Raw genomic sequence first — 27,294 nt, 5'->3', positions numbered from 1 at the left:
AAATCACACATCCATGCTCAAAATAGAAGACGAGATTTGACAGCGCAGATTGCAAAATGATGGCAGGTGAAGAAAATAGTGAGGGGAGGAAAAAAACAGTTCAGGATCATTTCAAGTAAAAACTCTTTATGGCGTCTCTTCTGCTAAACCAAACTAGCTTACTACAATAGCATTACATCAGTGCTTTAGCATCTCAACAAAAAGCATCTGGTCCATGGAGCGGACCCAACACAAGGTAACATTAACATTCGACCTCGCTTATCTTATCATTTGTATACACCATTGCTCTTTAATAAAGCCAAAGTATTTCTTATCTGATTACTCGATTAATCGATGGATTCATTTTTTCTTTTCTTTTTTTTTACAAACTGTGTAATGATGACCACATACATACAGTATCTTTGCATTCTCTGCAAAGCAATTTCTTATTTAACCCATATATCTGTGATTACCTAATATCATCATGTGTTGTTGGGTGCTACTCTTAAAACATGAAGAATGTGTTAGGAACAATTTTATCCATTGTTGTCAATCAACATCACTCCTCACAGTATTTTCCTAGAATCACAATCAAATCACATGCCAGTAGAGTTCAAAATGGTGGGGGTGGTGCCACAAAGTTCATACAACACAACTAAAGATAAAGTGGGGCATCTGAAACACTGACTCTTTGTTGATCCTTGAAGGAACAGAAAGAGAAAGAGGAAGTGTGTCCCCACTGTTGCCCTGCACTTGGGTGCTCTGGGGTCTAACTTTCAAATGTGTGTATCATGTTGTGCACAACCGCAGAGCTCCACTTTGGAACAGCTGTGCCCCCCAGCCATAAGGCTCTCCTGTGCAACAGCTTGGTACCCACTGAGGCGCACAGACACACACACACACACACACACACACACACACATACGAGCACACATGCTTACATAACTCTCTACTAAACATTTCTCTTCTAGCAGAGTTCCTGCCGCACTGAGCGAGGTTAACTGAGAACAGGGGGCAAATGTGGTGGCGCTGTCACTGGAATGTGTGGAATGAAAAAACTGGAGACGTCACTGAGGAAAAAGTTTAATAACACCCCAATATATTGCTACTGGTCCCCATGAGAATGTACAGAGTTTAATTCTCATCCAACCTCCCACCTTATCAGTCCCAGAGAAGGCTGTGTGAGCAAAGCCAATTCAATTGGAACAACAGGGGAAATATCAGTGCTTGGCTAATGCGAAAGCGAAGAACATGTAGTCTAAAGATAAAAAACAAAAGCTCTGTGGGACAACACTCCTACCTACTACGATTTCGCTTGTGCTTGATAGTAAACAAACACAGACATTTTGCATTCTGTTGTCTGTGGATGGTTCCTCCAAGGCATGATAAGATAAAATGCAGCACCTCAGCTATATATCACACAGATGCTATCAACTGCATGTGTAAAACCTGCAAGGCTAAATCCAAATTAGGTCATCTTGACTCTTGGCTACATAGAACAAGGTGTTTGTTGTGAGCTTGCATTAAAATCTGTGACAAATGTAATGCTGCACAGAGACCTTGATGGTTGTCCTACAGCCAGTGAAGCGAGGACACCTGCTAGAACAGCCAAGGCTCTAAACAAGTTTACATTTTAAATTCATATAGCAACAGGTTCAAATTTGGCCATCCATGCCGTGATTTGTCTCACCTTGAAGGTTCCCGGTTCTTTGATATCCAGCTGGGCCACATTCCAGAGCTCTATCCTTCGCCTCCCTCCTCTCGTCCCTGATGAGGAGCGCCGAGTAGAGGACAGCCAGAGGACCAGCAAGGCCAACATGAACCCAGCTACTATCCCATGCACCACTGCACAAACATATGGCGGCACCGGAAGGATTATATACCAGTACACCAACTGCGTCAGGAAGATGAGGCCAGTCACGGGCACAGTCTCCAACTCCTCTTCTTCCTCTTCCTCTTTCTCCTCCTCCTCTGTGTCAAGTTCACTACACAACCCAGTGCTACCAGTATGGGGCTGCCTGGACCCAGGACGATCCCCATCTGGTGTTTCTGTATCGGTGCATAACTCAAAGTCTTCACTGTACAGTTCACAGAAGTCCTCGTCTTCCTGTCGAGCCACCAGGGCCGACATAGAGCAGCGGCCCAGAGTGAGAGAAGGAGATCTGGGGAAAGTGGATGAGGAGGTCTGGGTAAGGGTCGGAGCTGGTGCCAGTGATGGGAAGGAGAAAAAAACAGAGTCCGGGCCCTTGGCCGTGGGGGTTTCTTCCTCTTCTGCTCCTTCCTCCTCCTTGATGCTGTAGTTGTTGTTACCTTCCGCGTGTCCATTTATCGCTGCTGCTCCGCTGAGCTCTGATGCACTAGATGACAACGATTTGGCACGATGGGTGGCACTTCCAACACCTCCCACGCCAGACTCATCCCCCATGATCTTACTAAAAAGCTGCAGGGGGTCTGACATCACCTCTGACAGCCGCCGCTTGGTATCCTCTATCCTGGCCTCCACCTCTTGGACCTTGAAGAAAGACCTGCCATCTGGGGACATGATGGGGGAGGAGGGGGCTGTTTTGGAGTCTCCACCTGCTTGAGTGACAGTGACAGGGCTGGAGCATAAGCGAGGCTGGGAGAACTGTTTGAAGAGCTGCATGTTGCGGGGTGGAGGCCGCTGGGATGGCTGTACATGCTGTTGCTGATGAGGAGGGTGATGAAGATAGTGATGAATAGGCCCTTCCGGATGTTCAGCCTTTGAAGTGTCCGTGGAAAGAGACTTAACAAAAGATTTCATTAAATGGCGGTGACGTGCGTGCGGCGGTGCAACAGTTGCAGGTGCAGGAGCGGGTTCTCGAGACTCAACGTCATTGGACAAAGACCTGACCAGGCTGAGGAAAGGTTTGGAGGAGGACAGTGCTGCAGACTTACACGGGGAGGAGGAGCTGGAGCTTGTGGATGGAGGATTTACTGAGGGTCGGTCAGAGGGCCAGGAGGAGCTGGTGGGAGGGGTGGAGCTCAGGTGGGGTTGCGCGGAGGTGGGGATAATAGTCATGGCTGGAGAGGGCATGTGTGGCTGAGGGTCTAAGGGCTGCACAAACAGGGTGGTGGATGAAACAGGGAGCACAGCGGCTCCTGAGGAGGTCTCCACACCAGCACATTCAAACAGCAGCTCCTCTTTTGCCTCCAAGCCTGTAGTGACAGACTCGTCATCAGCCCCTGCAGCTTCTAGACCTTGGAATCCCCGTACACCGTCAATCTCAGATTTAGCCTCAGTAGATTCAACAGGTACCCCATAGAGCTCCTCTTCCTCGTCATCTTCCTCCTTCCCCAGAGCAGAAAAATGGATGGTGATGGTGTCACGAGAAAGGGAGCGCTGCACCTGCAGCTTGGGTCCAGGGGCATGACGAGGGGGAGGAGTGTCAGCATGCTGGCCACTTCCCCGGCTGCTGCTGCTGCCCTGACTGCTCATCACCACCCTGCACAGGGCTCACAGCCTGGGAGACACACAGAGACAGACAAGGTACACTGTTAATAACCATAGAAACACTGAAATGAAACACTCGTGCAAGGAAGGAGGTTGAGACATTGCAGTATAAATCAGCAACGTGATTAAATAACTCCCACATCCTACACACTCTTTATGCACATACACACACAGTACATAGGACAGAAGAGAACAGCCCCGCAGCTTTCTATTTATCCTAATGTGAGTAGACTGGACAGGTATGTCCATGCTCCCCAATCCATTAGCCCTCATTATGCAAGGCTTCAGCTGACAGACTGAGTCGCTCTCAGGCCTGGCCTCTCTCTGTCTTACCAGCATCCTCCTCAGTCACCCCGACTATGGCAACATGATTAATGGGTTACTTCAGAACACATGAGCCTTGAGGAGAGGGGCCATCAGCAGCTCAGCTGTGTTACACCCTACCCTCCACAGGGGGCAGGCTGCAGCTGGCTAAATGCTGTGAGGTGATGAGGATAACAAGGGAGTAAACAAGGATGCTTCTCTGAGTAGTGGATGGAAATCATCTGTATTCAATAACTTTAATTTAAAACTGAGATCATTTTGTCCACTTTGGGGCAGTGCACAAGCTGAAAGCCATAAACTGTTTATAAAAATGGACAACATGTCTCCACTTCCTCCCACTGTACAGAAATGAAGTCAAAACATCCCAGATAGGGCCGCTGCCATCTTGTGCTGGCGATGTTATCTGGAGTAGTGCCACTGATTGTGAGCACAGCAACTGGCACACAAAGCTGTAAAGCATGATTTTAAACCCCATTTTTAAAGCATCAAATAACTAATTAAAACCAAATTTATCAAAAGGAAAAGCACAAGAACTATCAAAAATGTAAGACATTATCTTTGGGAAAAATTTATTTGATGTTGACTTCATTTTTAGCTTGGCCCATGTCCCATCAGCTAACATGGAGGGGACGGGATTTATGCAGCCAGCCACCAGGGGGCGATCAAGATATACTGGCTTCACTTTTTGGATGGCTGTCATAACTTACATCTTCATACACATGTCTATGCTGAAAACAACACTGACATATTGTCACCTTTTAAAGTTGACATGGCTAACATGATAGCAGTGAACACATCGCTCTAGTGACCCCTCTAGTGTCAGTTTTGGGTATGTTAGTTTCTGCTCGTTGTGTGCATACAGTTCCTTAGTCTCAGGCAGCAAAACTGCTTGGTCAGGTTTAGAAAAAAGATCATAGTTTGGGTTAAAATGATGTTTGGTTTCACCCAGGACACAAAAAACGTCTTAAGGGTGAAAGTCCTGTGTTTTGTTTCAGAAACAGAATCAGAAATACTTTACTGACCCCTGAATGAAAATTACGATTCATTAGTTGCTCCGGTGTCAAGTGTAGAGAATTTTAAGAAGTGGGAATAAGAGTATGAAATTTAAGTATGTAAATAAAAAGTGATCACATAAAATAAAAATGTGCATTATGCTACAATGTTACAATGTTTAACACTGTAGAAGTAAACATTGTAGCATAATGCACATTATTTTGATTTCTATTTCAAACATTTCAGGTTTTTCAGGTGGCTAAAAACTAACCGACTGCGGCAGTGTTTGCTTAGTGCCATTTGATTCAATATACGTAACGCAGGTGGTTTCCACCCATAAGTTACTGCAAACAAACACTGTGATTTGGTCTATTTAGCCTTGATTTGGTCTCTACCAACTCTTGAGGGAAATATCTGGATCTCTAGCAGCTAAATGTAATATTCACCAGCGAGTCACTAACTATGTCTGTCGGCCATTTGGTGCTGTACATGTAGCTATTAGCTTGTCAGTTTATCAGAACTTTTTAATTTAGTGCTGCTGCTGGAAGTGGTGATAATGAGAGCTAAAATGCTCTCTATAAATATGGGGAACTGCAAAATTGGGTGGTAATTCTCTGTGGGTTCACCACTAAGAGCAACATCCTTTACATTTCATCCATTGTCCCCATAAAATATCAGTAAGTGCAGCTTTAAACTGATGTGGCAAAAGAAAGATAGAGAAATTAAAATTATAAAGCTCAAAATTCACCACTTTCAATTGACAAAATTGCCCGAGATGAAGATATTCTTGTTAGTCTTTTCACTAATTTATATTCATTGCTCAAATATTGTTCTGATACTCCTCATTTCATTTGTTGCAGTCGTCATTTAGTCCTTAAATTGAATCATTTACTAGGCTATAACTGCAATGTATTGTATTATTTCTGTGCTTTATGGGATCGTAAAACACATAAACATATACATAAATATAACAAACCCTCCTTCCCCCACCCACGCATAACAATATGCAGGACATAATCACACAACAAGGCAGCTGTTAGGCTCCAGTGATCACAGGAACAGGGCGTCTATTGTACGGTCTTAACACAGTGGAACCAAAGTCATTCATCATGCAGTGATTTCACCGAATGAGGCCTCAAGTTGTTATTGAGTTATTGTGCCTGTTTATTCTTCCACATCGCATAGAGTCCATCATCCCTGGTTAGCATTATCAAACAGGCAGGGCGAACACACACAGAAGGACACACAAACATGCTGTTTGCACACACACAGAGTGACTCTGGCTTTCTGCTCGTTGATAGAAATGTCCTGTAATGAAAGGAGGAGGGACAGAGGGAAACAACAGAGCAGTTAGCTTGTGTGATTGTCTGCATTTCTGAGAAAGCCCCGGTGCCCCTCGGGGCTCTCCGGTTGGCACTGCATCTCCAGAGACTGTATTTGCTGGGATGGAATAACAGAGCATTTGACTTTCCCAGCCAGCCGTGTGTGTGTGTGTGTGTGTGTGTGTGTGTGTGTTGCTTCGGCCATGGCTGTGCTGGGGGCACAGCAGATCGAAACAAAAACAAGGAGAGGGAGAGACAGAAAAGAGAGCAACAAAAAGCAGGAACATGAAGAGCCACGGGGGGGGGGGGGGGGGGTGTTCTGTAGAGGATGCAGACAACCTTTCAGAGACAAGCTTTTTGAAGTGGGATTCACTTAAGGAAGGCTGAGATGGACAGAGAAAATGGGGAGGATGACACAAACAAGAGAGAGTGATGGAGAGGAGGGAGGAGACAAATGAGTAGGGAGACAGAGCCATGGAGATGGAAGTGGTTGTTGTCGTCACCAAAGCCTGAAGGACGGATTAAAACACTGTGGAGGTTGACGGGGTGAGCAGAGAAGGATGGTTCCAAGTTTTGCTGGAGTAGGGTTACAGTAGGGCTCAGCCAAAAGACATACTCTACAAATGTTATTATGCATGTGTACTGGACTGTATACTAGACAGAAATTATGATCAAAAGAAAATTAATCAGCAACTATTTTGATTATCAAGGACTTATTTCTGAGCACAACTGCCAATCTTTTATGGCATTTCTCTGTATGTTTCAATATAGTTACAGACAAGTGGCAAAAAACCAACAGAGAAGTACTAAAAACTGCAGTTCACTGAATGGCCTTAATTAAGGCGTAAAATTACATATAATTAAGGGTGTGCTGCTTTGAGTGACAGGCTGTCTGCCAATAATGTCCTCAGCTTCTCGGTCAGATCTACGCCTCGCTCCTCCACAGCACCAGCCTCTCGCCCAAACATGGTCACTTCTGGCTCCACAAAACCAAGATGGCAACAGCCAAAATGACAAACTCGAGGCTTCAAAATGGGAGTCCACAAATCGATTGGTGACATCATGGTAGCTACATCCATTATTAACAGTCTGTGGTTACAGCGAGGGATAAACGGTTACCGATTTCACGAAAAACTACGGTAAAATTTCCCACCCTTAGTATTACCCTTAAAGGAGCTATATGTAAGAAATCTAAAGCAAATAGTCGTAAAATCCTCCTAATATGTCACAGAGACTAAGGAATTTTTTTTTGCGATTTTTGTAATCTCTATAAAGAGATATGTGGATATGTATGCAGAGTGGACGACGATGTAGGTAAAGGGATAAGATATTTGCATCAGCAGCAAATGTTTTTAGTCTGTTCGTAGTCCAAGTATTGTTGATGAACCACATTGGAACTACAGGAAAATAGTCTGTGTGGAGAGGTGGAACACATTGGTCGACAAGCCATCTGGGGACCCATCAGCTATACCCTGATGAAAATGTAGTTTTATATAAATTTTTTAATTTATTCATCTGCAGTCATATGCCAATATCTGATTAGCCGAAATGCTCGGTGCATGGAAGAGGAAGTATTGGCCTGGATATCCACTGTGTACACCGGATCAGCCCGAAATATTGGCTCCCACCCACAGAGGATTTATTGTCACACGACAGCTGATGGGTTCTTACATTGTGGTTTTCAATATAAAACTTATTTTATTTTAGTGTGTGTAAATTTTGAACATTAATATAGTCAGTGTCATACTTGTGTTTGGCCATGTCATCAAACTAGTTTGCTGTCTCTGTCAAGTAGCTGTCCATTCATCACTCAGTCTACAGCAGGAAACAACACTTCTAAATAAAAACTCCTTGCTAAAAAATTCACTGTACTTCAAAAATAAAGTGTGTTTTTTACAAACTTGACGCATTCATGAGTCACTTGTGGTCTATTCAGAATGGACCGCGACCCACCAGTTGGGAACCACTGGTTTAAACATGCATAAAATAACATATCTGCCACTATGAATCTGGCTCACACACAGCCCAAAATCCTCTGATATATGAGAGCTTAAACAAACATGACACATTGGAAACATGTCTAGTGCTTTTCAGGTTGAATTAAGTGCAACCTGCACAATGTGTGCTGACACACTCATGGTTTAGGTTTTTTCCTCTCATCAATGCACCACTGCCATTAAAAGCATCATGTTTGTTTTAGCCGCTTCTGGATGAGGATGAGGAGAGGAGCCTGGCACTGAGACAAGACTCATCCAATTAATCAAAGCATGCACGGCCACTCTAATCAGCTAAAGCCAGCACCCCGGGAGATGAGAGAGGAGGGGCAGGAGGTTAAAAGCAGAAGGGTATAAAAGTGATATAAGAGGGTGAAGAGACAGTAGAAAGGAAAAGAGGTGCAAAGTAAACACAGGTGAGTGGAGAGAAAAGCAGGAAATGGCACAGAAAAAGCTGGGCAGTGAATTACCTGTACATAAAAAAATGTTCTTGTAATATTTGATTTCAAAAATACATTTCTTTATCCGCAATCTGTAATTTCTTCCTAATTCAGATCCAAAAACATTTATTCAGATTTACATGTATATTCATAACTGGGCAAAGAAGGGGGAAAACATTTGAATGAGTAGTGAAGAGGAGGGAGGTGCAGAGTGGGTGCTGAGAGGGAAGATGTATTTATGGTCAACAGTTTGTGCCTCCTTCAGCATATTGAGTCTCTCTTCTCTCAGCTGAATGAACCACTGAAAACCACCAATTTACTCAAGTTTTTAAGAGCCAAGAAGCGCTCTTAACTGATTTAAAACCTCCAGCTGCGTCATTAAAAAGCAGCATTCGCAACGGTTTTCTTTATTTTCTGCTCGTTTCATTCTGGCTAAAACCACAGCTGATGTTCGGAGTCTGACAGATGCTGCAGCAGATTCCATATGTGCCCACTTTTCAGTCTCCCTTTCTTCTGTTTTTTTGACAGAGGCTCACCTGGTCTCCCTGTCCTCTCTCTGCACTTGATGGATGGGTAAGCACTTCTGGACTGTCACACACCCTGACAAATATCAGGCCCTGAGGGGGCAGGCAGAGTGGGAGGGGAGGAACTACTGTCTTTATACAAGAGTCACACAACACGGAGGGAAGCATGGACCGGGGGACATTTTCACAATTGGAGATTGTTGTGAAGGTTAGAGTTAGAAATGACGGTAAGGATGTCTGAACAAGTGTTGTGAATTTAAAGCTAATGTTCAAAATTTGGGGGAAATATGCTTCTTTATTGTCTGTCAGAGAGTTGGATGACAAGCTAGATCTGTATGCTAAGTAAGAGGCTACTGCTACCACCCAATTAGCTTTGTACAGACACTGGAAACAGGGTGAAACAGCTAGCCTGGCTATTTCTAAAGGTAACAGATGCACCCTACTAGCACACAATCTTCTAATCATGGATGGATTAATGATTGGGCCTCCTGGGCAGAGACCCAGGGGCCCAAAGTGCCCAAGCCCCTTGCAAAATGTCATTCAAATTAATACGCATTTACCAGGAAGATACTCATAATGATCCCAAGAGATGCAAAGGAACTACAAATAACTACAAAGACACAAAACAACCAAGAAAAGACGCAAAATGACCTCAAAGAGACACCACAGAGAGATGCAAAATGACTACAAAAAGAGGCAAACCCACAAAGCCTCGCTCCTATTTAGGCCATGTTTACATGAAAATGATCCACTGAAAACAGAATCGTTTCTCGTTTTCCTTTTGAAAAAAGTTTCCGCGTTTAGATGACAACATTTTGCTAACAATTGCCGTGCACACAGATCCGCAAAAATGACCAAAAACGCTGCAGTATACATGCCAGGCCAGTAGTTGGCGGTGTGACGCTTTCGCTTCCTTCTACAGAGCGGCGATGTATAAACAAACAAAATGGCGACCGCACAAATGTTTGTCTGGACGGATGGATGACGAGGTGGAGTTGCTACAGTAAATCTACACTATGATGGGGAAGCGTTGATAAATTCAATAGGGTGAGCAGCACATGCAGAGCTCGGGAGTCTGCCATTGTTGTTGTGATGGTCAACTTTCTTGCGCATGCCTAGTGAAGCGTAATGCGCATGTGCCACAAGTCTCTGTTTTCAGAGGAACTGCATATTGCAAGTTTACATGACAACGGAGATGGTGCCTTTTCCAAAAAATTGCACTCTGGAACCCGTTTTCAAAACATTGCGTTTTCAGGCATCCAAAATGCAGCTGTCGTGTAAACGATCGGCCAAAGTGCAACTAAAGTTTACTGTTTTCAGTTGAAATCGTTGTCGTATAAACGGGACCTTAGAAGACGTTGGGCCTTTTGCATATTAGTGCCCAGGGGCCCATTGTCTCTCTTAATCCGCCAATGCATCTAATGGCACATTAATAGGTGAATATATGAATGGAGCATTCTGTCCATACTCTGCATTCATTTTGTCCATATTTGCTCCTGAAAGCTCACGGATACAGACAAAATGAAGCAGTACCACCAGAGATCATGGGGGCAGTGTAGTGTAGTTCAAGCAAGATAGGACTGTAGGACACACAAAGACATGTAAGGACTGGCAGAATGGAACAAACTGGTAATATGGTGAAAATAATGTCAAGTTGTATTGAATGGCCTCACAGACCACTGCTGTCTACAACGCTTCCTCCAGTTAAAGCTACATTATTACGACCGCCTTCACCGTCACCATGATTGTTGTTGTCAGAAACTTTTGACTCTGCCCTCTAGCGCCATCTATTGGGAATATCTATACCAACAGCAGTAAGAGTCAAAACATTTGAAATGAACGCATCTATTTTCGTAGGTAAAGGGAGTAAAAAATTTGCCTTAACGTGAATCTTTGCTACCAAGTCAAAATGTCTGCTGTGAAAACAGGTCTATGCAACTTAAGTTTCACTACACACATCAATGACTAATGGGCCATGTTAAATACCTGCTTTAGAAGTCATGTCTATTGATATTGAATAAATTAAAACATTGGTATGTAAGACATCTCTGCCTTTTGCATAAATTGTAACCACAGGTTGACCTCACTGAATCAATACAGATGGAAGCTCTTCCTTACATAATGGGAACCAAAGATCACCAATATGCTGCCAGCGGTGGACTGAGTTACAGCACAGACACCATGAGAGGAATCTTGGAACCCAACAGCCAATATTTCGGGAGATCTAGTTTAGCCAGCGGATATCCAGGCACAGACTTCCTCTTCTCTGTGTTGCTCAGTGTTTACAGTTCGATTAGCAACTTGAGACAGTTCCAGACAACATTTTGGCTAATCTCTGTGAACAGATATCTGCATATGAATGCAGATGAATTAGAAAAAAGCTAATGAAAACCTAAACTAACAGATGATAGCCCATGGCCTCTGGAGTTGCTTTCCAGCCAATAAGTTCAGCCTATTTTGCCCTCCACACCAACTGTTCACCTGCAGGCAACTAAAGCCCACTCACATGTAGTTGGTCAATACTACTTGGACTACAAATGGACACCAGAAAGCTTCTGTTGTCAACTGTTGCACCATTGCCTACAGATTCTGCGTACATATGCAGATATTTGTTCATAGAGATGAGAGAGGAAGATGAAAGGAGTGTGAGACAGAAGAGAAATCAGCAGTAGCAAAATAAAAGTTTCAAAATAAGTTTAAGGCAACGATAACTGCAGCAATTTAGCATTGCATTCATACAACAATAACTGACACATGATGGAGAGTACAAAAAGTAGAGGCAGAACCAGAGATAATGTCTACTTTATTCCACCAATTCTTCTTCCTTGTTGAAACCTGACGCCTATGTTACCCACAATGCCATTCGACCAACAATAGGTTGGCCTGAGATTTTGGAAGCAGAGTTCCCCTTTAAGACTTTTACAGTCCCTTAGCACAAAATGGCCACAATATATCTGTATTTGTGGGGGTTATTTTAAATCATGGATCGATGCCAGTGACTCAACAGTTACTTCAGCGGGTGCTGAGATATTTTGGCTTTTAAAAACCAACTTTCAAGCCTCTGATTTGTAAGTAACACATCCACAGCTTTGCAATGACGAGGACGATGTGGGCTGAGCAGACCACGGTCATAAGATTTTCTTGCATTATAATATATTTTGTGGGTGTTTCTGCTTGCTGTATTTGTTCAACTGAGAACTTCGCCGTCCTATCTACTTCAGGCCACCCTAATCTGTGCCAGATCCAAAATACTGAACAGGCTACTTCTCTTTAAGTAACAGCGTGCTGATGTGATTGGATGCGTCAGCAGGTGTCGAGGACAGGGCGGCGTGACCTCTGCTGAAGGATGTTAAGTTAGCATGCCAAGTTTCTACAGGAGGAAGATCAAATACAAAAGTAAAAGCAAGGAAATAGAAATGAGGGCTGGCGTCAGGAGCACACCGAGCAGACGACTGGGTGAAAAATGGGGCAGGAGGAAAATGGAGAGCGAGTCGAGTAAGAAGCAAGTCGGCGAGGCAGTAAAAGGGGGAGGGTGACAGCGAGATAGATCGGGTGAGACAGAGAGACTGAAGGATGCAGAGAGAGAGAGGCTGACGGAGCAGTTGATTGTCACTAACAGCCCAGACACACACACACACACACACGCACAGACGCTTGAGTTTTCTCGCTAACAAGCACAAACAGAGAAATGAGCTCATTGGTCACATGGCGTCTGCAGTTGCCTGGATGTGTATGAATGCAAACAAACATGCCACAAAGGGAGGACAGACTGAGGGATGCAGGTAATGAGCAGAGAGCACCTGAAGCAGGTAGAGAGAAAGAAATAGAAAAAGACACAAAGGCTGCACAGACACACAGTACATAACAGCAGAGAGCAGGTTAACACACCACAAGCCTTGTTTTCATGCTCCACTGCTCCTCCAGGGAACACTGGTCCCTTTCACCAGTGCTTACACCACATGCATATGCAGCACTGCACACATATGTAGATGAAGATGTACTGTACACTTCCTACACAGGGAATGCGGCTTGGGATGAGATGACTGAATGGAAATAACTGACTGACTGAGCTACACTCTCTTTAAGTTACCACAGAAGTCAATGAAACTCTGACCTGACTGACTGCGAGGCGGCAAACACAAGCAGCAGTTCTTAAAATAGCTCTGGAGGGGCTGTCGGGGTGTTAGTCCCACAGCACCTGACTGGCCACTTAAAGCTCTGGTTGAAGGACAGAGAGAGACGGAGGAATAAAGGGGATGTGCATGGATAAAATAGAGAAGAGAAGGAAAGGACAGAGCCTCAAGGGAGATGACAGACTTTCCAGGAAAAGATGAAAAAGTGACGTGAGCACAAAGTTCTGAGCATGACTGCTCTTTCCTCAACAGTGTCTGCACCGAAGGCGATCAAAACTGCGGCACACAGGGGGAGGTCTGCACACTGTAGGCTCCAAATAAAAAATTCAAATTGGTATATTGGTATTAGTTTAACCGTTTACATCCATCCATCCATCCATCCATCCATCCATCCATCCCTCCATTTTCATCCGCTTATCAGGGGCCGGGTCGCGGGGGCAGCAGGCCAAGCAAAGCACCCCAGATGTCCCTCTCCCCAACAACACTTTCCAGCTCCTCCTGGGGGACCCCAAGGCGTTCCCAAGCCAGATGAGATTTGCAATCCCTTCAGCGTGTCGTGGGTCTGACCCGGGGCCTCCTACCAGTGGGACCTCTGAAAATCCCCACCTTAACCTTGGTGGAGGGGTTTGCATGTCATTGTCAACCCCTGGTAGAGTCTCTCAAGGTAAAGTGGTCCCAGGGGAGGGGCCAGACTAAGAGTGATTCAAGATACTGATGAAACGGAATATTTAGACTTTGAGAACCTCCCCCAGTATGGGGACACCAGGGCTCCCTGCCCTGGAGTCAGACCTGTGGAAGGGAGCTCACTAGCAAGCGCCTGGTGGCCAGGTCAGGCTTTGCTCGAATTTATAACATGGAGCCGTCGCCCTGTGGGCCCACCACCTGCAGGGACAGGAATCAGGGTGTGGTGCATAGTGTGCCGGGTGTCAGGCAGGGGCGTGGCCCTGGGTGTGCTGATCCCTGGCGTCGGGGACTAGCTTTACTGTTTGATTTCAGTGTTCTCGGCCTCCGTTCACACGTAAAAGGAAACAGTAAGGTGCTCACTTCCTGTTCATGAGAGCCCCTTTTCCACCCCGGGATTTTGAAAAGCCTCGGTGCGTTTCCACCGAAATTATTCAGGGAAAAAAACTTTCCCTCAACCCCAAACTTTCCCTAAAAAAGTACCTAGTAGGGGGGAAGGACTTCTCAGATTACCCGGAATTCTTGAGGGACAGGGCTGTGTGCTGGAGAATGCTGATTGGTGGAACACTCTCTTGCAGCGTTCCGCACTTCCTGGTATGGGCAGCCGCTGCAAACTTAATTTCATTTCTACAAGCTTCACTTCGTTTGTGTTTTGATTAAGGATGGATACCGACACCCGGTACTTAATTAGCCCCGGAGTTAAATTATCAAAAACTGTACTGTAGTATTGATAAGCGCTAACGGTATCGGTTCTGTGAAGATACGTGACGGTAACTTGAAAATGACTCGAAAATGACAATTGACGGAAGCTACACTTGTTACTGTAAGTGAAATTAACCCTTAGCGAGTAAGAAGCAAATACTTCATCAATACATGTGTTCAGCAGCATGAACATGTAAACATGTAGACAGCGGTATTCAATATGCTCCACCCACAGTCTCGCATCCACCAACACTAGCGTTATGTCTTACACAAGGACAGCACACTAGTTTGGCTAATAGCTAATTGTTACTAATAAGCTGAAATGACAGCTGTCTGTATGTAGACTAGCTTAGTTTGACACTTATCTTAAAATACTTTAAAACTGCTGGCTGAGACAAACAGCCCCAACTCTACACCAGCATGTTACCAGCCAATACGCTGGCGGAGCCAAATACAGGGCACACGCCGAATCATCTACGTCATCAGCCTGATTTGATCACATTTTCCAGAACTTTAAGGTGCAGTGGAAACGCAAACCACACAGATTACCAGGAATTCTTTTACCCAGGTAAATAAATTCCTGGTAATAAAAGTTCCTGGAAGTGTTGGTGGAAAAGGGGCTATTGTCCTCTTTTTTACAGCTAAACAGTGCACTAAAAATGTTTCTGAAGACACAGTCTGACTTTGAGAGAGACAAAGAGAGGTGGTTCTCTCTCTCAATCAGCTTCTGCACTGCTTCTGTCTGTGGTGTATACAAAAATGAGGAACTACAACCTGTGGTTTGAGCAACGGCCCTAGAGCTGGTGAAAATCCACCAGATGACACAATTTGAGCAGGGAGATCTGAGCGCTGGTAAGATGGAGGGAAGTTTACCACAGTTCATTTGCACAATCTGCCCACATCGTTATGATGCAAAGCTGGTTGAAATCAGCAAAGTATCACTCTTAGGCAACATCTCAATCTACGAGATCTCTCTCAGGAAGATCGAAAGACTGCTTTAGAAATAACCTATTTTTTTGTAGCCTACAGTGTTGAGCTCTCCTTTGTGCTCCATAGTGACATATCAGTGAATTTTTTTGTCTTGCACCAGAGTATCTTGCCTGGATGTGCACACACTTGGTCTCTCAACAAAGTCTTACCACGTTTTAAAAATGTAAAATTAGGGCTGTAACTAGTGATTACTTTCACTATCAGTCTGTTTTTCCATTGATCAATTGATTGATTTTTGTATAAAATGCTAGGAAATGTTTTCCAATGTCTTGTTTCATGTGACCAAGTGTCCACAAACCCCCAAAATATTCATTTTAATAGCAGAAAACTAAGAAAATTTTGCAATATTTACAGCAAATAATCTATTATTTGCTTTATTGTTTATTTTTAACAAAAAAAAGTCTAAAACAATTGATTAATTATCTAAAATGGTGCGGTTCAAATTTCTTTTGATTGAAATTGATTTTCTGTTTATAATTTTTTTTAATTTTAGTTTAGTTTATTTGCACAATATTTAAGACACAAAATACTTACAATAGAATAGACAGTAATTACAGTGCAGGAGAGGAAGAAAGGCTAAAAGGGTTATCCAGAGTCCGCCCACTATTCTAACAAAAAAAAAAAAAAAAAAATGAGCACAAGCACAAAAATATATCTGTATAGACAAAACACGAGCAAGCACATTTTGGGGCGTCAGTGGCTTAGTGGTAGAGCAGGCGCCCCATGTACAAGGCTGTTGCCGCAGCGGCCTGGGTTCGACTCCAGCCTGTGGCCCTTTGCTGCATGTCACTCCCCCTCTCTGTCCCCCTTTCACGCTTATCTGTCCTATCAATTAAAGGCTAAAAAATATCTTAAAAAAAAAAAAAAAAAAAAAACACGAGCAAGCATAAACAGTGGTAACGAGAAAAAAGGAAAAGCAAGACAACTGTTGCTCATTTATTTTCTGTTGACTGACTAATTGTATCATCTGTATTTAAGTGCAATGTTTCCTTCAGTGTTTGTAAAAAATCCTGTGAAACAGCAAATTTTACCCAAAAAACACTGAGCCAGTGTTGTATTAATTGGATAGGAATCTCTATGATTGAAAACCATTGGCTCCTGATGAAGAATGATTCATATATGATGCAATAAAACAGTCAAATCAAAAAATAATAAATGAAAGAGAATATGATTTCACAGCAGGCTCTACAGACTGTTTTGATGGAGCTGCTCCAGTAGAGGACCTCCATCATATTGACAGTGAACAACAGTGACACTATTAGTGTGTGATGTGTCAATATGCCTGTTGGACCAATATATTTGCTCAACAGCAACACACACGCACACACACAAAAACACACCAACAGTGCACTGGAGTGCTGCTCCAGGGTCTGAGCACATCGACTGGCAGCAACATGAGCTCCAGCAGCATCAGAGGAAACGCTGAGCTGCTCTCAATCTCTTAATGAAAGGAGGAGAGAGAATGAAGTGAAACAATAAAACAACAGTGAGGGAGATAAAGAGCACTCACACAGCTGAGCTGGATCAAACCGGTTCTCTTCACCTCTCCTTCTCTCCAACCCGGAATCCACCGTCAACACGTCAAACATCAAACCTCGCCATGCAGATCATCTGCTGGTTGCCATGCCAACAGTGAAGCTTTCATCTTGTTCCGCACTTATCCCTGCATCCTTTTGTTTGGCAGGGCAGCTCCTCCTCACTGTATAACCCTGGTGTCCTCGGAGTGTGTGGAGTGTTTGTTAACATCTTCAGTGAAGGGTTCTCAGTGTGTGTGTGTGTGTGTGTGTGTGTGTGTGTGTAGGATGCGTAGGCGCTAAACCAAAGCACCAAAAAAGGATGGAAAAAGCTTAGATGTACCTCTTAGAGATGGGTGAAAGACAGAGAGAACAAGTGTGTTTGTACATCATTTTGCTGAACACCTTCCCAAAGACAAAAGAGTGTCTGATCAATTAATGACAGCTAATTATGGCTGTCAACACCCATCCACTTCCTCCTGACAACTTTTGATTCCTATCCTCTACGAGACATTAATGTGCTTGTTTTCATCATTAAAAGCCGATTTGCTCACGTAGTGGGTTTTAGCCTCGCTTCGATAAACAACAGATTTGCATGGAATATCGATGTCTGGCGCCACCTAACCTGATTTGACAGTTTAGAGATCAAAAGGTGGATCAGTCCTGACTGAACACACACAAACACACAGGCATCCAAATATATTAAGCAATTTCTAATCTGCGTAAAAGCTGCTCGACAGCCCGCAAACAGCCGGAGGGCTTGGTATTAGTCATAATCCACCCAATTACATGATGAATGGAGTGATGGAGGGAGGGGGACGAGAGGGGCGGAGACAGAGAAAGACAGAAAAACATCAACTGCCAGTGTGTTTACAGACAAAGATTAATATTAGAGATGATGTTGTGCTTTTATCCTGTATGACCAAAAGAAATAAGTGGGCCATGTTACTTGTAGTGGTGGTGCTTTGCAGGATTGTGAGAGTGCAGTGAAAACAGTGTGTCTGATTAGTAATCGAAAGCTGTAAAAGGAAGGCGGACTGTGAAAATGAGGACGGAGAGATAATAGCCTGTGGCTAATAAGAGAACAAAGTAGAAGTAAATGTAATATTTGAAATTAGTATTCATGCATCAGCGTGTAAAGTTGTTGCAAGCTCTCATGGAAACTCTTTATATTCATGTTTGTACACCGGATTTACCCCACGTACCTCCTGTTCGGCTTCAACAAGCAGCACTGCCATCCAGACTGACATCATAATAAGATTCTGAAAGCAGCTCAAAATATCTAATTCATTTATTTCTTCCAATTTTTGACATTGATGTACCACACAATAGAGGCATTGGCACAGACACTGAGCAGAATTAGCATATAAGTTACATGAAATAACAAAAGGGTGGATCTCCAACTGTGGCTCCTCACGGGGGAAACCTGTAATCTTTGCTGTATCGAACGTTCTGTGTCACTGATACCACAAAGTCTGCGGTGCTGTCAGTAAATGAGAGCCGGTTGACACTTCTCTGAAGTGTCAGCAGCAGAGTTGCGCCTTTTCTCCATGTTAAGCAGAACATGCATGAAACAGTTGACAGCTAGTAGCATGGGGATTTAAGATAAGGCTGCAGAAACCCACCTCTATAGGTGAAAGTCCAACATAAAACAGACACTAAAAACACTTTAGCTGTCAATAACGGACTAACTAGGGGTCAGTGACTCTTACATGACTCTATATATGTCCATAAGATAAGATAAATGCATAATCTCAAGGTGTACACATCATATCTGAGTCCTCTGTGGTATTAACAGGCTGCTGCAGATTAGCAGGCAGAGGGGTCTACAGTCTGTGTTTGAAGGATATATCCAGGATGTCAAACTGACTCAGCAGCAACAACAGGTTAAAAAGACAAAGATAGTTAGAAGCTAAAGCCGAACTATAGGCTACAGATCACAGTGTAAAAGTGAACCACCACATCACTGCTGATCGACTCACCAGACAATGAATATAAAGGGAAACTTAAATGATACTGAACCAGCTGTGTGGCATCTTCAATGCAAAGAGCACTGGGATCTGTACTGAGCAATGATGTAGCGAACTTGGATTGTCCTGGGTCTGACTAGGCTTCTGGTGTTTGGAGTTTCCGTGAACATAGAAGTTGTAAAACTGTCCTGCCTAATAAGTTAGATTAGGAGCAAAATGTTTCACATGGATGGAGAAAAATGGTCTGCTGGAATATGGTACATGCACACAAACATTTGCCATATGGGTTTACAAGACACCATTATATTACAGTCACAGTGGTCAGTCCGAAATACATGTTATCCTCTTGCTCAATCTCCTCTGCCTGCCTGCATGTCTGCCACAATAAAAGGTTCCCAACTGAAACAAATTTTTCATGATCATCCAACCAAAAGAAATCAACATAAATAGAAGTCACTTAAACACAAAGTACATCTGTTATGCCCTCGTAGATGCGCAAGTAAAACAAAAATATAACCGCATTCTGAACTTCACTTACACAACAAACAAACTCACACAACAAATATGGCATTCACTGCAATAAAGGAACCTGTCGCCCTGTGCAACAGTGTGGCTCTCTAATGTGTTTTTAATTGTTTTTTGAACAACAATGGAGCTCTAAGGCACAGAGGAATGAGATCAGGCGTTGGCTGCACAGACCGACTTTTTCGTGGAACTAATTGTTGGTTTTGTTTAAGAGTGAAGTGTACCTCATGTAACTGTTTAACTGGCTGGTATGCTGGGCACAGTGTGCGCATATCAAGTGTGTATTTGGTGTGTACTAGGTCAAATCTGTGTGTGCGATCTAGTCAACAAAGACTTCCTCCCTTCTCTCTAACGTTAACTTCCTGTTCGGCGAGATAGCCGCAATAAGAGGAAAGCACCACCCACTGCTCTTTCTCTCTTCAGTGTAAGCACGAACAGATCTTCAGCAAAATGAGACAAGCCTGTCCTCTGTCAGTGAGCTTTTATCAAATAAATTCATATCCCGGTCAGTGAGGGCACACACACACACACACACACACACAGACACACACACACACACACACACACACACACACAACCATGGCAGCACCAGACGCCATTAGCTGTGACACTTGCGGCTGCTCGTCACAGAGCCAAGTGCCGATGGCTGCTCCGCCGGCTTTTTCATTTAAACAGCCAGTGTGTGTATACGGTGCATGTACAGTACATGTATGAATGCATTTGTGCGTGTGTGTGTGTGTGTGTGTGTGTGTCCTGTGATGCTGTGTGTCAGTTATCTTGTCAACCAATCTATAAGCAAAGTCACGCTTTCTGCATCTGTATCACATCCATCTTCTGTGTGGCTATTTTCAGATCACATTTTCTTCACCAGAAACTCCCACCACAGATACACGACACGGGCAAAAGTATGTGGACATCTCAAAGCGAATGATATTAAGCAATATGGGCTGGGTGTAGGTCACTGAGCTCAGCCCATAGGGATGGTGTTGAGATAAGGGTTCTGCGCAGTTCAGTCATTTTGTCCCATAATAAATCATTTTTACCAAATTTGGCGCTTTTATCGCAAAAATGAACAATCTCTTAGCTATGCCGCCCAATTTAAGAGATACACCTTTATTGATCCCACAATTGAGAAATTCCAGTTATTAGTTTGTTAGCAGAATTATACAAAAACTACCTGACTGATTTTCACAAAATTTGATGGAGGGATGTAACACATGCCAACTTAGAATACATTCAATTTTTCGGGGGGCGTGTCCAGGGGCACACGTGGCCGCCAGTTCACTTCCATTCATTTTTTGAATGAGGATTACGTGAAATCCGTCCAACTGATTTTCATAAAACTTGGTGGAGGCATGTAGCATGGTCCAACTTGGAAGCCATTACATTTTGGAGTGGATCCAATTAACGGGACAGGTCCATGGGCAGGTAGGATTCAATTGCCTGCTCTGGCCACCAGGGGGAGAGTTTCTGATGCCCCAATATCCAGATTTGTTCTAAATATATTTGTCAACACATCTTCCAAATTTGGTGCTTTTATCACAAAAATGAACGATCTTATAGCTATGCCGCCCCACTAATAGAGGAAGGTGATGTTTAGAGAGCAAGCCCAAATAAGCAACTCCACTTTAGAAACAAGTCCAAAGTCGCGGTTCATAAGCGGACCTGGCAACCCTGCGGCTTGTCCTCCTCACATTTCTTCCGTCCTCCTGCGTGCTGACATGGGACGTATCCCGCCTCTCATTGGCTGATGCTCTTTGTCAGTCGTGTCAGACTTCTCCAGTTTACTAGCATGCCAGATATCCAGTCCCAGTCACAGACAAGGGGGCGACTTGCTCGTAGGCTTGTTCACACATGAGGACTTGTCGTGGCAGACTATCTGCCGACTCACCTCTGACCCAAGGTGGCTTTCAACATCCTCTGCGACGTCAAAATCGCAGTTAAAATCGTGTAATGTGAACTAGTGGATACATGCAGTAATAGTTTCTTTCAAGTTCGATTTCAATTGAATTATCTACGTGGGTTAGTCGAGCTACAGATAGTCCAACTTCAGTCGGACTAAGCTGTTAACATGCAATAAAAAGCTGCTGAGTCATCTTGAAACAGCACAGGGCCGTCCCAGAGCTGTTTCCATAAAGCTAAAAGCACAGTGTTGTTTAAAATATCACTATATGCTATGTTATGTAATTGGAACTGAGAAGATTCAAACCATGAAAAACAGGCCCAAACCAGTGAAATATAAAAAGGTGTATCTACACACTTTTGGCCATAGCGTATCTCCAGCTGTGTCAGGGCAGTTAAAAAACAAGAAAATGCCTTTCAGGTGCTACTTTTGTCGACAACATTGTTAGGCAGGCGCTGCCTTTCGTATTATCGTCTAAGGATCTGCTTCCATGCTTAGAACAAAAGGAAACACTAGATTCAACTGCACCTTTGAGAACAAACTCCTGAGCAATATGATAAAGTGAAAATGAAAGTGACGTAAGGCAGACTGCAATAACAGTATTTACAGATACTTGGAAGAAGTTGAGATCTAACAAGAATTAGAAGAAGATCGTCTCTACTTCTCAAAACTCCTACATCCTATTCTCAGTCTTGTCTTCTAGGAATTATGTTACATTACATTATGATACATAACTGAATGTACCAACGAAATGTTCACTGACAACACATTTCATTTGGTTTCCATCAAATTTTTTTAACGAAGATCCAGATCCTTTCCTAACCTTTCCCAAAGTGCATTTGTCGCCTAAACTGAAGACAAAAGTCTGTCATGAACCCGAGGTTCTTGTGTCACAGTCCTGCACAACATTTCTCAAAGGCACATTGTCTCTCAACATAATCCAGACAGCGATTACGTTGTCGCCACAACATAATTATGAATGCAATTCAATAATACCCAACATATCTCTAGGAGACAGGGTTGCCTATTCTCCTGTCTATGTCATTGTCTATTCAATCCTCCAGGGTTCCTCTCAGAGTTCACACATAAATAGTTTTATCTGGCTCTGGTTTGTGTTAGTTGACGTCCTACCTGAGTAGGAGGAATACCCCTGGTGATTACTGTTATAGAAATCTAATATGTAGCGAGCAACAGGGGCTGCTTCCACCACCTGTCTCTTGTACATACTACTACAAACACTTTCCCTTTCCTCTGCTGATGGTGCCCTCTCAGTCACTTTGCTTGACTGTCTAGCTTTGACTGCACTTATGTCCCTTTTTTCTGAAGAGCAAGTAAAGGGACTGTTCACCCTCAAAATTAAACACACATATTGAACTACTCTGTAGTGCTGTTTATCAGTATAGATTGTTTTGGTGTTAGTTGCCAAGTGTTGGCGATATCGGCCATAGAGATGTCTGCCTTCTCACGAATATAATGGAACTAGATGACACTGCTTGTGGTGCTCATAGCGCCAAAAAAATTCATTTGAAAAACTCAACAGCAATGTCTCTTTTCAGAAACCATAACCTGGTGAGTCAAGATAATCCACAGACTTTGATGTGAGCAGTTTCATGTAGGAACTATTTCTGTCTACTGAACTCCACCTGCCAACTGTATCACCACACATGCATCTACTGCTAGCATACCTAGCACCACTGAGATAACTAACGTTGCAGCTCAGCCGAGGAGGACGCCATTGATGTTTAAAGCTTGTGCTGTCATGTGCAACAGCCTTTTGTTCATGAGTAGATGCACACTTCCTTCTGTGCATGGTTGTTGTTGACAGGTGTAGTTCAGTAGACAGAAATAGTTCCTACATGAAACTGCTCACAACAAGGTCTGTGGATTATCTTAGGCCCGTTTCCACTGAAGAAGTTCCTGGTACTGTTTGGGGGGCAGGAACTTTACAGGAACGTCCTCTCGCTCGGCCCTCTCAACCGCCGTGTCTCCACTGAGAGGGCGGAGTAGGAGGAAGGTTCCTGTAAAGTTACCGGGCTCTGGATATGACGCAATCGTTGCGCGACCATTTTGACCGGGGCTAATGCCGGCTATTTTGTTGCTTTCTGTTGATGTCACATCCTGCCTTGAGTATATGCAATCAGCATATCCCAGGAGTTTTTCGGGGGCCGTTCTGAGTACCTACTCGGCCCTGGCCCGTAAAATTACCCCGAAGTTCCTGCGGTGGAAATGGGCCTAACCGGGTCATGATTTCTGGAAAGAGATATTGCTGTAGAGTTGGCGCTTTGAACGCCACAAGCCGGGTGCCATCTTGTTCTATTATATTCCAGAGAAGGCAGACATGCAGCGGCCCAGAGGAGGAGAGACTCTGCATCGCTGGACTCAAGATAACATGGTCATATCTTCATATTGAACAGCCAAATCTGATTCAGGTACAGCACTACTCACACTAAATCAATCTAAATTGATAAACAGCACTACAGATAAGAGGGAAAATATGTACTTTTGGGGTGAACTGTGCCTTTAACACGCAGAACTCTCAGACTAATTACAAATCCAGGTTCAAACTTTCTCATATCTCATATATACAGCATCATAGAGTCATCATTATGCAGTCCGATTATACACCTCTCAAAATTGTCTTTACCTAAAGCTTTAAGACTAAAACTGGTTCCCAGGATGAAATAAGTACAAGAACACACATACAAACATGTACCCTGTCCCAAACTTGACCAGCATGATGTGGATCCATGTTAGAACATCCCAGCAACTGACTCAAACCACCAGGGGAGAACGTCAGGGTCGGCAGCTGACTCCAAGTCAGCTCGCGAAACGCCCTCAAGCTAAATTATTTTAACTTTGCACAAACTGTTGTTCCATTTGAAAGTACACAGCCTGCAGCACACACAGTGATACAAGCTATGCAGAAACACAGACGCATCCAATCACATCCACCTTTCTTTTTTTTAGCTTAACACTTACACACACATCCATGTTGTCTTGGTTCATATTGTATTGTTGGCTTTTCTGTGAGTCTCCAGTGTTTCAGAACAAAGGCCTTGTGACAGAGTGTGCCACCAAGCCCCCCCTTTTATCGACACACAATAGCTTATTCAGATGGTTCAGCTGCCACTGTTTGCTTTTACCCTCACTGCAATTTGTCTAATTAAGCTTAAAAAGGTGTACACCCATTAGACAAACCCCCGTCATATGCAAACACAGAGGTTGGTATGGAAACAAAAAAGGGTCATGAATGCAGCATGTGGAAATGTATAGCAACATAAGCTTTTGAATTCAGACATAGCCACATGCATGTGTAATAATGTTAAAGATGTGGACGAGAGTGTAGGTTTCGTTTCAATATTGGGGGGGACAAATAGGAAATGGTGTGTTTGGGGTCCTCGGACAGAAGATTTTGAGCATCAAACACGTAGTTTCCTGCATTCTGTTGAATTGTTATAACCCAATCTGTGTCTTAATGTCAATGTAAAAGTCCTCTGCTACTTTTATGAGTTCTTTTGGGTGAGGGGTGGCAAATGTACATATTACGTACACAATATTTAGGGGAACGTGTCCCCTGTGTCCCCCTTGAAATCTATTGGATGTGAATGACATTGAGTAAGAGAAATCAAGATGAAGGAGACATAATTAAGGAGAGGAAAGCGAGGCAGGGAGGAGCTGTTCAAGGCCATGGATCAATTCCAGCACTACCACCTCCCACACTCCCCCCCAACACACACACACAAACACACACACACACACACACACACACACACACACACACACACACAAACAAGGTCAAAGCAGGAGAGGAGAAGTCTTACCTTGAGATTTTAGAGACATTCAATCTCCTCTTGCAACACAACCTGCAGTCATGGTGCGAACATGCCTAGAAAAACAGACACAGAGATACATTCGTCAAATAACATAAAACTATATTCATCAACTTTCAGACCAGCCTCAGTGTTTTCACTGTAACTTAACTATTTGTTATAGATGCCTCTGTGGTTAACTTGTGTCTTGCATTAAAAATGATGCCTTGAACAGCCACGACTTCAGATTTGAGCGGGACACAAGGGTGGGACAAGTGTAGGGTCTGCAGTGGTAAAAGGATACACACCTGTATTAGAAGCCACATTACAACTTCCTTATAATAAACCAGTTCACATGAGGACACTGAGCAGAAACTCCCTCGAAATTATCTGATAAGCAATGTGGCACAGGCCTATGTTGCTCTGTTCCTGGAATAAAGAGGGGATTTGGTGTAATTAGGTGACACAGAGATGAAAGTCTGTGTGATCGATCCCTTAGTGTGGCTGTGATGCTGTGGCCTGTTACAGGAAGAGGACAGGACTGTGTGGCTCATGCAGACCCGTGCAGTTCAAGGCAGGCTACACGGATGCATCAGTCGCCTACCTAGACAGTGCATCACCTACATGAGTCCACACAGCTGTGACAGACATGATCCAAACACTGTGAGGCTCACACAACAACAGCACAGATGGTGCGTGAATAGGGAAGTACGGCACAATACACTGGGCCATACTGTAGCATCCTGACAGCTTCATTTCATGTGGCTGCGGCTAATAATAATAATAATACAAAAATATTTAAAGCTTCTCCAGCTCCATCCGCCCCTTTGTCCTCCTCCCATCCTGGCTGTAGCTCTGCGATGGTTCATGGCTGACTGTAATACACCCATGGACCAAACAGCTGATCCTCAAATCAAACCGACATTTAGAAAAAAGAGAAGCGCAGGAAGCAAACGCACCTTTAATCTTACCGTAGTTATCGCATCTTCATGTGCAGGCCACTGGGTTCACTCTGCATCCAGGCTTTGAATCTGCGTAACGCGATGAGGATCCCTGCTTTTTATTCGCAGCCTGCGGAGGAGCGGAGCGCGGCGGGTTGCCGAGGGGGGCTGGCTGGCTGGCTGGCTGGCTGGCCTGCGCACCCAGCGAGCGTCCGGAGCGCACAGACAGTCTGATCAAACCCGATCCCCGGCGCGGCTTTTTACGCCACAAATGCACGAGCTCTGGGCGTGTATTGTTTTGGTGAATGGGTGATGGTCAGCGCCACACACCCCCCCCCGCCTCCCCCTCTTTTCCTTTAGGATTCAAATGATATTTACACCCAAAGAAGCATCCCATCGTCTGCACTCTGGTGATTCATATTTTATTGTGTTGCAGCAGGAGAGTGTGAGTTGCGTCACGGCGTTGCAGCATGCCCATAAGACGCGGGTTCCCCTCCATACACAGCACTAACGAGCCTGTCTGCTTTTAATGAGCAGCTGGTGGAAACACACAGGCTTAAAAATAACATCTAGCTTTTTTAAGCTGACGCCAGGTTTTTGATAAAAAAAAAACTATGAAGTGAAAGAAACTGGAGACTAAACTTACCCCTGGATCAGACCCACCAGGTGCACAGTATCACCGGTGGCCAGTGGATCCATCCGAATTCCGGCTCGTTTGGTTTAATCTGATCATATTTGCTTGAACAGGCTGCCACCTACCGGACTGACATGATGACTTCAGGGGGAAGCTGGCCACATGAGTAACTTGTATCCACATTCAAAGCCCAAAAGTGCTTCCCTGCTCACTCACTTTCACCTGACATCACCTGTAAAATATTAACATGGCAGATCCAGATTGAGCTACAAATGCTGATGAATGCATCTGAGATTATTTACAGCAGCAACATGAGAGCAGAGCCCTCCAGGAGGGGAAGGGATCCATCTAGTGGACACTTACGCTCCAGCCACAGTTTGGCCTACACTAAACCGAAGACATTAAATTTAGGGCCCATGATAGGGTGCTGGGTGGCCCTCTGAA

General features: G+C 44.0%; 1 protein-coding gene across 4 annotated transcripts in view; it reads right to left on the bottom strand.

Annotated features, from left to right (window-relative positions):
* Window positions 1-26,927, bottom strand: part of tex2 (testis expressed 2) — a 45,961-nt gene extending 19,034 nt beyond the window's left edge. The window contains exons 1-3 of one of the 4 annotated variants that reach the window (XM_049562411.1): window positions 26,863-26,927; window positions 25,288-25,352; window positions 1,670-3,461 (exon numbers count right to left, since the gene is read on the bottom strand). In XM_049562411.1, the coding sequence (XP_049418368.1) occupies window positions 1,670-3,436 (1,767 nt within the window). In that variant the 5' untranslated portion in view covers window positions 3,437-3,461; window positions 25,288-25,352; window positions 26,863-26,927. Of the gene's footprint in view, window positions 1-1,669; window positions 3,462-25,287; window positions 25,353-26,234; window positions 26,658-26,862 lie in introns of those variants that run through there. The other 3 variants (XM_049562412.1, XM_049562410.1, XM_049562408.1) reach the window with 3 other exon arrangements.
* Between the last annotated feature and the right edge of the window lie 367 nt (window positions 26,928-27,294).

This window comes from Epinephelus fuscoguttatus, linkage group LG19, assembly GCF_011397635.1.
Source record: "Epinephelus fuscoguttatus linkage group LG19, E.fuscoguttatus.final_Chr_v1".
Taxonomy (NCBI): Eukaryota; Metazoa; Chordata; class Actinopteri; order Perciformes; family Serranidae; genus Epinephelus; species Epinephelus fuscoguttatus.
Note: the sequence above shows the minus strand (reverse complement) of the source record. Positions and strands in the feature narration are given on the sequence as shown.